Here is a 13,584-nt window from a genome sequence, read left to right on the forward strand (position 1 = left end):
TCGAAATTTATGAAAATATCTAAATTACTACAACTGAAACAATCAGAGTGCTAGGCAGTGAAAAGTGATTGAATTCATTAAGGGTGCTAACAGCCGCAAATTATGGAAACAATGCGAATGAGGTGGGAAAAAACACTTTAAATTAATATTAGGGCAGTAATTCTGAGCTACAGCGCTGCAAACTTCACAGTCGTGAAAGGGTTTTTAATTGAAATAAAAATCTTTGAATTTCAATTTTTAACGAATAAGCTGAGAATGAACGAGACTTTCAGCTCCAATCAGTTGACAGTGATAGCAGCATTTCTGTGATTTTGCACACGCTGTGTTGCTTTAACTGAGAATGTTGATGCTTATATAGTTCATCGACTTCATGCAATGAATTGGCTCAAATCAAATAATTTCGATATTAAATCAGACATCTCATTTCTTTCAACGACCGGACTTTCATTGAAAATTGACACCACTGCTGATGCTGAAGGTCGTTTCAATTTGAGTTGTAGTTTTAGTCATTTTCGTTTGCAGTGTCGAAAATTTGCAACACTGCAGTGAACTAACAGTTCTGAAAAAAAAATCAGGCTGCTGAAATTGCAGGCTAAATTAATTCTCCAAAACCCAAGATTGAAAACAGAGATGGTTATTATCTTTCTCAGGGAGTCCATGTTCGATGCTCGCAATTAAATGACGTGATAATAAGCGGTTTTCAGAGCTGCTTCCTAATGTTGAATTCTTTTTTGCACATTTTTGTAGTTATCTTTTCGCCACATGAATCTTGCCTGACCCCAATTAGTTTTAAATCAATTATCCGTTTTTGTTCCAAAAAGCCACTTGGACAACCAGGTCGAGTTCTTCGATGTTCCGCAAGCCAGGTTCCGGAACCTTAGTGAATACAGACAATTTCACCAGGGCTCCCGATTCCCGGAGCTCGGCCAATAGATGTCCAAGTGGCCAAATGCAACAGTGTTGTTTTGCAAAAACTTGACTATCCTTTAAACTATGATTAAATTGTTGGATCAAATTCGGTTTAAATCTCGCGGAATGGCAGGTAAAAGAATTTTAATTTGTTCGGTTCAGGAGGGGTCTGGAGGTACGCAAGTTTTAAAGTTAACTCTCGAGAAAAAAACTGTCTTGAATTTCTCCTCCTGAAGTTTCTACCAGGAGTTTCAGAATAATTTTATGTTTCAACGAAAACAAATTCAGAGGAAAATGCATCTCTTCAAACCTTTTAAAATCATTAGAACATAAATATTTTGAAAAATGTTGAAATTAGAATTTTTCCAAACCTCAACCTTCAATAAAACAATCAGTTTTTTTACCAAAAGTTTCGTTTTAACTTCACGAATCTTGAAAAAAAAATTGGAAAAATGCAACTTATTTTAGGTACATCAAATTAAGTGTTCATTTGAGCGGGGGCCTAAATTGGTTGGTAACATCGCCGCCAACCACGCTCGACGCCTGGGTTCTCGAATCATACCGCCGACATAGGTGTCGATGGTTGTGAGGTGGCGTGATCCACTCACAACCAACCCAGCTGGTCTTGATCAGTGCTTTTCAAAGGATCGTAAGTTGACTGTTAAAACACGAATGCGAACGCCTCCCGCAGTCAACTTGACTGCTCGATATAATCAAGCGATCGCCCAGAGAAAAAACAGTCAAAGTAAAGTTGATCGTTTTTTTAGTTTCTAGGTGGCGGTCATTCGCTATGGCAGCGCTCGTTTATTACGTTCACTCTTCGATTATGTGTACGTGCAAGACACGAAGTGAATGAGGGCGGTTCGTATCATCCTTACTGTTTCGTTTTGCGTTTGTTTTCGTATTTGTTTTTGTATGTTGGATTGGATTGGAATAGAACTTTGAAATTTGTGTAACATATGACTAATGCATAAATCGGTACTTAGGGTAGAACGGGAAAAGTTGGTCATTTTTGGTAAAAATGTTCCATTACTTTATACCGGTAATACAGTCATACCTCGATATAAGGCAACTTTATTTTCATTTCCGCAACGTTATATCGAGTTACGTTATATCGAGTTACGTTATATCGAAGCAAAAAAAAATTTTTTTAAAATTCATACAAGAATGTTAATGATTACTCAAAGATGCGCGAGAACCTATTTTCTATCACCTATCAGTAATTTTTAACCATTCTTAAGCCCATTTAGGACAATTTCTCAACAAGCAAAAATAAGTTTTTTAATTGATGCAAGACTGTTGAAATGCAAAAATGCGCGGAAGCCTATTTCCCATCACCTACCAGTGATTTGAAACCTTTCTTATGCTTCTCTTTAGAGAATTTCAACAAAAAAAAAAAATTGTTGATGCAAGACTGTTAATTGTTACTGAAGGATTCGTGTAAACCTAATGCCATCACCCATTAGAATTTCAAAACCTTTCTTATGGCCATTTGGGACAACTTTCGCATTGGTTTCATTGGTTTCAAAACTTACTACATATTTTCGAAGCAATTTATACCCCAAAAACAGTTGCTATATCATTTATATTCAATATCAATACATCCTAAAAAGTTACGTTATATCGAGGTAAAAGTTACGTTATATCGAGTTACGTTAAATCGAGGTCTCCTTCTACCGAGGTATGGCTGTATTATGCGAAAATATGAACTACTTTAAACAGCTCGCAATTTTGCGGATACACTAAAGGTTTTTTTTACGAGGAGACACGTAGCGCGGAAAAAATCCGCGTGAAAAACGCCTAAGTTCCAAAATCCGGGTAAAAAATGGCGTTAATTGTAAGATCTGCGTAAAACTTCACGTGAATTCCGAAGTCTGAGTAAATAAACTGGTGATTTCCAAAATTCGCGTTAAAAACGAGAAATTTCTGAAAACCGCGTAAATTACGAAATCCGAGTAAAAAACCGCGTGGATTAATACCGAAATTCGGGTAAAAAACCGTGAAAACTCTGAAATCGTAAATTGGGGTAAAAAAAACGTGTAAATTCCGAAATCCGCGTTAAAAATGCGTAAATTCTGAAATTTGCATAAAAAACAGCCTAAGTTCTGAAATCTGCGTAAATTCCGTAATACGCGTTAAAAGGTTTCAGTGTATTTTATCTTTTTTGAGCGGTTGACAGGCCAATTAGCTTCTCAGGTAGGGTAGAAGTTGATCAGCGAGTGGGGTAAAGTGACAACTTTTATTTCGAAAGGACAATTCAGTTTTCCTCCACCAATGCATTAACGGCAGTCTGTAGCATCTAGGCAGAGGTCAAATCGTTTTCAGTTTTTCGCTTAGACGTTCACAAAAGCTATTGGATGAAAAAGTGTTACTCTCTTGCTTGACGAAAAGTTCACTAAGGTCGCCTTTTTTTACAGTTTTTTACGCAGGTTTTTTTATGTTGTCATTTTTACGCGGATTCCGGAAATTACGCGGTTTTTTACGCAGATTCCGGAATTTACGCGGTGTTTTTTTCTTACGCGGATTCCGTATTTTTTCATTTCGGAATCCGGAATTTACGCGTTTTTTCACATAGATTCAGGAATTTACGCGGCACGTATTATCCCCCGCGTAAAAAGCGACTTTAGTGTATACGTTGAAATTACATTGATGGTTTGAATGGACACTTGATCAAAGAAAACACGTGTTAAATTGAAAACTCGAACCGAATTCCGCAATTCTAAAGTTTTTATGGTTTTCTGATTGTTATAGATCAGCTGAAAGAGAGTAATTTTCTGAGTAAAACGTGGTTTTTGAGAACTTTTTATCGTTGTCCTTCGTATTTATAATTGAGTTCTTGCTCAAACCTGCTCAAAATCTGTTAATGAGCAAATTGTCATTTGAAAACGGGTGTTTATTATTCTTTATTTAAAAACCGACGGACAACGATAAACATTTTTTTAAATCACAATTTGCACAACTGCACTTGGTTTTGTCATTTAGTTTCTTTGCTTATCTGATTATATCACCCATATAACACATTTTTTTATATAGATGATATGTGAAAAAAACACAGTTTTTTCAATGCGTTGGATTGATGTAATTCTCATTGACCAACTAACCCCGTAACCAACTAGCCCTGTTCTACCCTATCTTCTTCCCCGCCGATGTTGTGAGAAAAACTATCTTACTCATAAAGCCATTACCACGTGGCTTGAATGATGACTATATTGAATATTAGGGATGTAACAGATATCCGCATCCGCATCCGCAAATGCGGAACATCCGCAAATGCGGAACATCCGCAAATGCGGAACATCCGCAAGAAAATTGACATCCGCGTTGGTTAATTCGTTACGAATGAGGTCCCGGTTAGTAAACATTGGCACTGTCGGTGCAACAGCATACCACCAGCACATGAGCCTCAAACGTAAGAATGCTTTAAACTGATTGACTGTTTTTTCGGTCGATCATGAACGCAAACGAAAAATGGTACGTGACTGCCGACAGAATATTGTACGGCGGACTTGAACGCCGAAGCGGCGGTCCTTTTGCGGAAAGCAACGCGTTGCACGCAGCTCGTTTCTTATTCGCTCTGCTTTTAACCGTTCGTTGAAATTGAACGTGCTGCAGGTACAAGTTGAAATTGAGCGAAGGATCGCACAAAAAGGAAAGCTTGTAGCTGACCGAGAAAACGTTCAAGCGTCTTTATAGAAAAGGATTTTTCAAAGCCCTGGTCTTGATTCAATCCAAGCCGACACCGGGAGATTTTCTGAGCCGAAAAATCTCTGGGATCACGCCTTCCATGAGGAAGTAAAGCCGTTGGCGCCGGTTTTTTTTTAAGAGGGGGATTTGTTAGTAGCTTAAGTATTTATGATAACTATTAGTAAATAATGAGTATGTGTGTCCAATCACAAATGGTGACTTCTCAACACTGTTAGTGATTTGTAATTTTAATTGTTAGGATTTGTTTGCTTTCGCAATTAGGACTTATCATTCGTAGGGATTTAAACCTACTTGTCATGAAAGGAAAGTAAACTTACAACTAACTTAAATGCTAAGTTATTGACTATAAGGAGAGCTTATCGTAGCAATTGAGGATTGCAACGGTTTTTGTCGAAAATTGTTAATAATTTTATTTGACATTGCTTGGTTCAACACCAGTAAGTCTATGTAATTCGAGTGTACCAAACCAAGGAGGACGCTTCAAAATCATTTTCAGAATTTATTCTGAATTCCTTTGGAGCGTTTTCTTCCTTGTTGAACAGCAACTTGACCAGATCGGTACAGCATAAAGCATTGCTGGTCTAAAAATTTGTTCGTAAATCAAAAGTTTGTTCTTTAAACAAAGTTTAGAATTCCTGTTAATGAGAGGATATAAACATCTTGTATATTTGATGCACTTGGATTGTATACTCTCAATGTGCTCTTTGAAAATAAGTTTTTTATCGTAAATTAGTCTCAAGTACTTAACCTTGTCAGACCAACTTAAAATAACCCCATTCATCTTGACAACGTGATTATTGTTTGGCTTGAGGAAAGAAGCCCTAGTCTTATGAGGAAAAATTATAATTTGAGTTTTATAGACTGTTCCGAAAATTATAAATACATCTTCTTTCTTGAATAAACCAAAAAAACAGGGTTTTTCGGTTCATTTTATTTTGAAATATAGATAATAAGTGTTTTCTTTCCAGTTTCAATTCAAGTTGGGATTATTTTTCGTAGGATACGCGAGTTCTCTAACTTTTCTCTTAACACTACTCATAAGCTTTTGCACAGTGTGTTCCCCGACCATTTTTACCACTTTAAGCCAATCTTTTTTAAATTTTTCAACATTGTCCGCTGGTTTGACATATTTCCTCAGCTTTGCCTTGGTCAAAGCCCAAAAAGTTTCAATAGGGCGAATTTCAGGGCAGTTTGGAGGATTCATCTCCTTTGGGACACATGTGACATTATTTGTTTTATACCACCCTAGTGCATCCTTAGAGTGATGGCAGGAAGCAAAATCGGGCCAAAAGATTGAAGGATGGTTATGCTGCTTAACCATGGGTAACAACCTTTTCTGCAAACACTCTTTCACGTAAATTTTACCATTCATTGTGTCATTCGTAATGAATGGACGAGATATTTTCCCACATTCACGAATGGCCTGCCAAAACATTACCTTCTTGCCGAATTTTTTGTCTTGATATAGCAAGTCGACACCATGCTTGTTGGTTAGCCTATATATGTAGCACAGAATGCACACACAACGATGAAAAGTTGAATTCAAACTTATTGAACACCCTGTATTTACTGTAAAAAAAAAAAAAAAAACAAAGGGTTGCATAGTGCACAATGGTTCAGAAACCAAATTTAGGGGGAAATTTGGGTCTAGCGCTCCATAGCAATGTTTGAGAGAAAAACTTTTTTCTGCAAAGTTGTTACATATGATAAAGCGCTTATTGAAAAATTATCAAAAATTAGGGTGACCAACATTTTCGATGCAATCAAGTATCTAACATTTTTATCTTTGTAGATAGAAGAAAAATTTGTTCTACAATGTTATAGCTCCAATAATTTCAAGTTACTTTGTAAAAAAAAGTTTTTCTCTATCTTTGAAAACAATCGATTCATATTTGAAAAACACATTTTGCGCTCTAACTTCTTTATTTCAAACTTTACCCTAAAACTGTCTTCGAACGACTTTTAGAGCTTTTTGAGAGAAACAATTTGCAATGCTGATATTGTAAATATCTTAATTCTACCCAAAGTTATTAATGTTTTTCATCAAAAAACATGCGTTTTTCATTTGTTTGTCATTCTTTTTTGAGGAAAAAATAAAAAAATATCTCTTGTTCTCATTTTGTAGGGCATACTTGACTCTATAAATTGAGGAATTTTTAAAAATATGTCATTATTTAAATTTGAGTAAACTCAATTTAAAAACATGACAAAAACTTCAATAATTTTATTCATTACGCATATAAAAGCACGCAGGTTTATTTTTCGGGTATTTTTTGTTGTAACTAGAAATGATTACCTTCAATTTGATCCAAAAAGATTGCAAATCGATCAACTGGTTTAAAAGTTATGAATTTTTTAAATTAAATACATCTAGCACACTCTTTTTTTAATGGTCACCCTATTTCGAAGTTGGTTCCCCAAAGTGCTTCAATTGTGCTCAAAATCGCAGGGATGAATCTATGTTGAAAATAGTCAATCCCGTATTTTTTCGTTGGGTTTTTTTTTTTACGCGGACTCCGGAATTTACGCGGTATTTTTTTTTTGCCCGGATTTCGGTTCCCCTTCACTCGGAATGCAAAATTAACGATGGTTTTTTTACGCGGATTCCGGAATTTACGCGGTTTTTTTTATGCGTATTCCAAAATTTACGCGGTTTTTTTCGAGGATTCCGGAATTTACGCGGTTTTTTTTACGTGGTTTTTTTTTTTACGCGGCACATATCCCCCACGTGAAAAGCGACTTTAGTGTATTTTATTTAAAAAAATTCATAACTTTTGAACCAGTTGTTCAATTTTCGATCTTTTTGAATCAAATTAAAGGTGATTACTTCTAGTTGTAAGAAAAAATACCAGAAAAATTATTCTGCGTGCTTTCCTATGCGTAATGTAAAAAATTATTGAAATTTTTGTCATGTTTTTAAATGAAATTTACTCAAATTTAAAAAATAACATATTTTTAAAAATTCCTTTGTTTATAGAGTCAACTATGCCCTTCAAAATGAGACCAAGAGATATTTTTTATCTTTGCCCCAAAAAGAATGACAAACAAATGAAAAACGCATGTTTTTTGATGAAAAACATTAATAACTTTGAGAAAAATTGAGATATTCATGATATCAGAATTTTAAATTGTTTCTCTTAAAAAGCTCTAAAAGTCGTTCAAAGACAGTTTCAAGGTGAAACTTGAAATAAGGAAGTTAGAGTGCAAAATGTGTTTTTTCAATATAAATAAAAAAAAAAAATGGTTGCTGGAGCATTGTGTAGTGGTTGGAAAATTAAGATTTGCGTTAAAAATTGATTCTTTGGTGTAAAATTTTTATTTTCTTACTACAGATAGTTTAACTGCATGAGAAAATCATTGTAGTGACGGGGGGTTATCCATAAACCACCTAAATTGAGTGAAATCTCTTTTTTCGGAAACAATTAAAAAACTCGTCAGTGAATACAAACGAACAAATATACTGATTTAACGTTTTGTAAGCGAGTTTTGGACCAAATCGCGATGATATATGATGAATTTCGTTGATAAATACATACATAAAAAACTCATAAAAATGAAACTTTTTTAATTATCTCTTTCTACAAAAACGCAAATTTTTCGCATACTATCAACATAGATTCTTAAAAGGTACAAGTAAGACTCCCAGGCACACTAGCTGAAAGTATCAAGATTTCATTCAGAAATTATGAAAATATAGTTTAAAAAGTACAAAAACATGTGCTCAAAACTTCCTAAATGTAAAATTCGCATTTGGTAATTTTGGCCACCACTCTATATAAGAACCGTCTGGATATAGTGATTGATATATTTAGAAACATGTTCTTTTTTAAAAGTTATTTGCATGTGTCTTGACATGTTGAATTCAGGCCCGGATTTCAGACCTCTGAGTATCATCCGCCCAAGCAGCACACATTGTTGCAGTAAGTTAACGCAACAGTCAATGCAGTATTCAAAAATTGTGAAGAATTGTATTCGTTAAATTTAATCAACTTGTAAGTAACTAAAAAAGCGCAAGAGGGGGAGCCTATATGCAACTAACATTCTTATTAGAAATCACCGGCAGCATTGATAACTGTTGCATTATTGTGAAGAGAGGAGCAGCAAAATTAAACTTCGTTCACACTCATTCTCATTGCTCTTCGGTGTTTGTGTCGCGAAGTTGCAGATATCATATAATATCATAGAAAACCAGCACTTATTCAAATGAATTAAAATCTTTCTGCACTTATTCTTCGTAATTTTACCTTCGATCAAAAGTTTATCGTGCAACAAATGTTTTTACTTCGTATTTATTCACGCGCCTCTTGTGAAGTGTTTTGTAATACACGCCAAATTGTGGAATATGTGTTGGGGCAAGGGTAGCTCGGAAACTCATGTTTAGTGTAAGTGTATTATTAGAGTGAAATTTAACATCACAACACTCCTTATAAAATCATCGAGACCGAACAGGAATCTTGGGAAACAGGAGGTCCAGCAGTTCGACAGGGCTCAATAATCTTTTACACCGATGGTTCAAAAATTAATAAAGCCACCGGAGCTGGCATCACCAGGCCAGGAATAAATTAATATATCTCTATAGGAAACTGGCCAACAGTTTTTCAAGCTGAAATATACGCAATCATGGAATGTGCATACATCTGTCTAAAGAGAAATTACCGACACGCAAATATCTGTATCTTCTCTGACAGTCAGGCAGCACTCAAAGCGCTTGAAGCACCCATTTGCAAATCACAACTAGTGTGGGAATGCATTCTTTCACTTCGACAGCTAGCACAAAAAAAACAGGTTTTACTATACTGGGTACCAGGACACTGCGGAATTGAAGGCAATGAAAAAGCCGACTCACTAGCAAGACAAGGTTTTTCTGAAAATTTTATAGGACCAGAACCCTTCTGTGGCGTCTCATCAAGAGCCTTAAAAATAGAACTAGATGAGTGGGAGAGGATGGTCATATGTAAAAATTGGAATGCTGTATCTGGTTTACGGCAATCAAAAAAATGTATAAAACCAAACTACGCAAAAACCATGACGCTACTTAGGCTCAATAAAAAAACCTAAGTACGATAACAGGACTTTTCACTGGTCACTGTCCGAGTAAGTACCATCTAGAGAAGATGGGCAAACTCAATGACGAGAAATGCCGCTTCTGCGGACTTGAGAATGAAACCTCTGAACACCTACTTTGCGAATGCAGAGTATTAATACAACGCAGACTGCGTATCCTCGGTAAAGGATTCCTAAGTCCTTCCGAAATCTGGAACGAAAACCCTTCTCAGATATTACACTTCATTCGAATTGTGATACCTGACTGGGATACACGTGCAAATCAAAATTGGACATCAACTCAATAATAGTTATGCGCCGAAATTGAATGCACCTAGATTAAGGCGGAGCATACCACAATAGATCCACTACCAATTATCGCAGTGGTTCAGTCTCCTACAGAAAGAAAAAAAACATCACAAAACCATATTTCGAACAATAATCATGTATTATACAGTTTCATTCAAGATGGCCATTTGCTGTGTGATATTTTTAGCAAAAATATAGCATAAAAAGATGTTGCTAGCCTTTGTAATTGCTCGGTTGCATTCCTTGATAGAAAATATCTGTGAAACAACCGTATTTTGTACTTCTAATACGCTTTAAAACCTGAAATGTTACTTGGGCAGTGAACAAAGACCTAGACCCACGCCAAAAATGTAACACTTACGGGCATATTTTATCCAATTCCTCTTTTTTGGTGGCTATTGACAAATCGGTGGACGATTGCAGCACCTGGAACGGTCGCGCACATCTAGACAGCTCTTCTTGTCCACAATTTTCGGCTTTGATTTTAGCTACAGTCACTGTAATCAAATAAAAGAGAAAAAAACAACCTAATGAGATATTTGTACATAGATTTAGGTATACACTAGAAAACATATAATAAATAAACTTAAAAAACAAATATAGAAGGTGTTGAGAATTACATAAATCCATTACTCTTTTGCCATTATAATTCATTTCTTGTTTTCCGTCGAAAAAAAAAGTTTCATTTAACCTCCTGTACCTGTACCCCTTAAAAAAAAAACAGCCAACCCTCCAGTCGAAATCCGAAGTTTTTTCTTTCATTTTTTACGTCCCGTTTGTTTAAATCCAATGCTGATTACCGGTTTATTTTAATGCTAAAAAACAGCGCCAAGAGCTTGACGAATGACTCAAATCGGTCGCAGTAAGACTTTCCCCGAAGTGACCTCTCGGGACCTTCTTGGCTCATCTTCGACGATTCGTTACTGGCGGTTGGCCTCTGGCTGCAGTGACATAAATCGTAAGGTCATGGGATGCACTTTTTTGTTGTTATCTAGTGCGAAGCTTTCTGATCCGATAGTTCATGCCGAGGATGGATAATAATCAATGCTGTCCTGTCGATGGCGCTCGTGGGAGAGAGATGCAGCGGAGTTCGAGATCGTGACTTGGAGACAGTCAAATTTTTCCTGCTGAATTTGCTGCCTGCCTGGACGAGTGGATAAAACCTCACTTACTCTGCTAGCTTCACCTCTAGTCACTGCCGGTTTTGATGGCCTGGGGAGCTCGTTTTTTCCTGATCCTTTTTCCGCGATTCGATTCTGATTTTCCGCTCGCAGTCTCTTATTGAATCTGAAATTTGTGTTCGGTTCGTTTGCTCCGGTGGTTTGAGAATAATTATTTCACAACTATAATGATTTATGACGATGGCGTCTCGAGGGGCCGACGTGAAGCGGCACCGAATAGAAGAAAGAGCGAAATGCTCGGCATTTGGGAAGCCGGTAGAAGAAATACTATGGATTTGGGGTGAAAAATTATACATTTTTTTCGCAGCCGAAATTGTCGTCCCTGTAGGCTTTGGCTGGGAGCTCCCTACGCCGCCGGACCTACATCTGACTCCTAGTGACCAATACAGCTTTAGGGTGTAAATTCTTTTTTAGCTACTATTTTTTCATAAGAAACAGACATTTTTTCGACTGCGAATAGAAATTAATGTACTAAAAGATCAATATGAAAACATATCATTTACCTGCAATAAATATGAATTTGTGCCGTTTAGAGATATGAAATCATTTTAAATCATTCTCATTTCATTAGTTCCAATAGAATAGCCTGACTATCAGACATTTTAACCCCAACTTCAGGTTATAATAAAATATATATATTTTTGGTATGCTAAGTAGATGGATAGTCACGTTCATACCTTCCCCAGCGCAGAGGTGAGAAAACAATATAGATGAATGTAATGTTTTCGACCGACCGCACAATATACTGCATCATAAATGGTCGAAAAGGAGCAGCTGAAAGCGCTATCCTGTCTATCCGTTTCCGCTTGACTACCCGGCAGCTTGGAATAGCCCATTCAGTCCGACATCAAATTAAAACACTGCGGAAGAGTGCATAATTTTTGTGCAATTTAACAAATGCGGCCGCCCATTCATCGCAGGTCCGCTCTGGGCGCGACGGAAAGTAATTGTTTATTTAGACTGGCCTGCAACCGTTTAGCGTCTGTTTTATGGATATTATCCGTATAATGTATGCCTCTTGATATGGAGCTGTCGTAATAGAGAACTACATTTTGATGACGCATACGAATGAGTGCACGACAATGTGCATATATAATTGATACATTTTAAAGAATTTTTTCTACACATTTCAAATCAGAGCATTAGAACACGAATTGTAGAAATTTTCGATGCACTTCACCTTTTCTCAATAAGACTCTTTTATGTTTTACTGATTTGCTGTGTCCAGTTTTACTGTTTCACTGTTTTACTACTTTGGTGTTCACTGCTAACTGTTCTACAGTTTTACTGTTCTACTGTTTACTGTTTTACTGTTTTTCTGTTGCACTGTTATTACTTTTATGTTTTGCTTTTACACTTTTCATTGTTTCATGGTTTTTCTGTTTATTGTTTGGCTGTTCAACTTTTTTACTGCTTTAATATTGGTATTTATTTTTTCAAAAAGCAAACAATAATTGTACGCCACAAATTTCTATTATTGGATTCTACGCAAAAAGAAACCGCTTTAAACAAAATAGTTAAAGAGGTTGTTAATAAAACACGACAGCAAAGAATAACAAAAGTTATTCTTCACTACTTGGAGTAAGCGACAATTTGCACGCTTTGTGCCTACCTATTTAAACTAAACATTGTCACCGCCAAGCATGGAAAGTTTCACTCACTGGCAATATTTCATGCAAATGTGTTCTGTGATACATCAGCTATCGTCCAATTATTTTCACTCGCGTACAAGTTTTCCATAGAATCGCTGCTGATTGTTTTTCACTTCTGAGTGTTTCGAATACCGTAGAAGGAGACTGAATGATTCAAACACGAGAACATTCATTGTATCCAAGTTCACTTGCATTCAACAGCATCGCGAGAATCTTTGAGAGATTATCGCCAGTGATACAAAATTATGAATTCAAATGAAAGTTAGATTATGTTCAAATGTTTGCTTACCGGAGCAAGTAGGTATCATCAATCCTTACGGAAATTGTAGCATGGTGCATGGTGATATTTGAAATTACCAAGAATCATCAAGGTATATCACGGTGCAAGCTTGACCTGGAGTAGCCGAATTCCGCCTACAAGCAACCAACATTTGAAAGAATCGTTGCGATCGCTGGAGTGCAATCGTTTACGATTCTTTCGCTGAACACTCGCTATATTGCTCGCTCCGTATGAAACAGGCAATACTGAAACGAAATCTTCAAAGAAAGCCACCATATATTTCTTTGCTCTAAGTTGTCTCTTGCATGCGTGAGAATGTGTAATTTTCAATAGCGATAGTTTGCTGGGATTTAAGGCTCATGAATAGCACGTTCATAAATGATACCCGAATGATTGTTATGCGATACGATTTTTTCCATCCTTGGTCACCGCATAAATCACTGTACTTCTCACATGCTATTGGAGTGCTATCGGTATTCAATTCGCACATGAAAATAGGATAACA

General features: G+C 36.3%; 1 protein-coding gene across 1 annotated transcript in view; it reads right to left on the reverse strand.

Annotated features, from left to right (window-relative positions):
- Positions 1–13,584, reverse strand: part of LOC129724083 (uncharacterized) — an 84,055-nt gene that overhangs the window by 2,536 nt on the left and 67,935 nt on the right. The window contains exon 2 of the mRNA XM_055678702.1: positions 10,328–10,463. Coding sequence (XP_055534677.1) covers positions 10,328–10,463 — 136 coding nt within the window. The remainder of the gene's footprint in view (positions 1–10,327; positions 10,464–13,584) is intronic.

This window comes from Wyeomyia smithii, chromosome 2, assembly GCF_029784165.1.
Source record: "Wyeomyia smithii strain HCP4-BCI-WySm-NY-G18 chromosome 2, ASM2978416v1, whole genome shotgun sequence".
Classification (NCBI taxonomy): Eukaryota; Metazoa; Arthropoda; class Insecta; order Diptera; family Culicidae; genus Wyeomyia; species Wyeomyia smithii.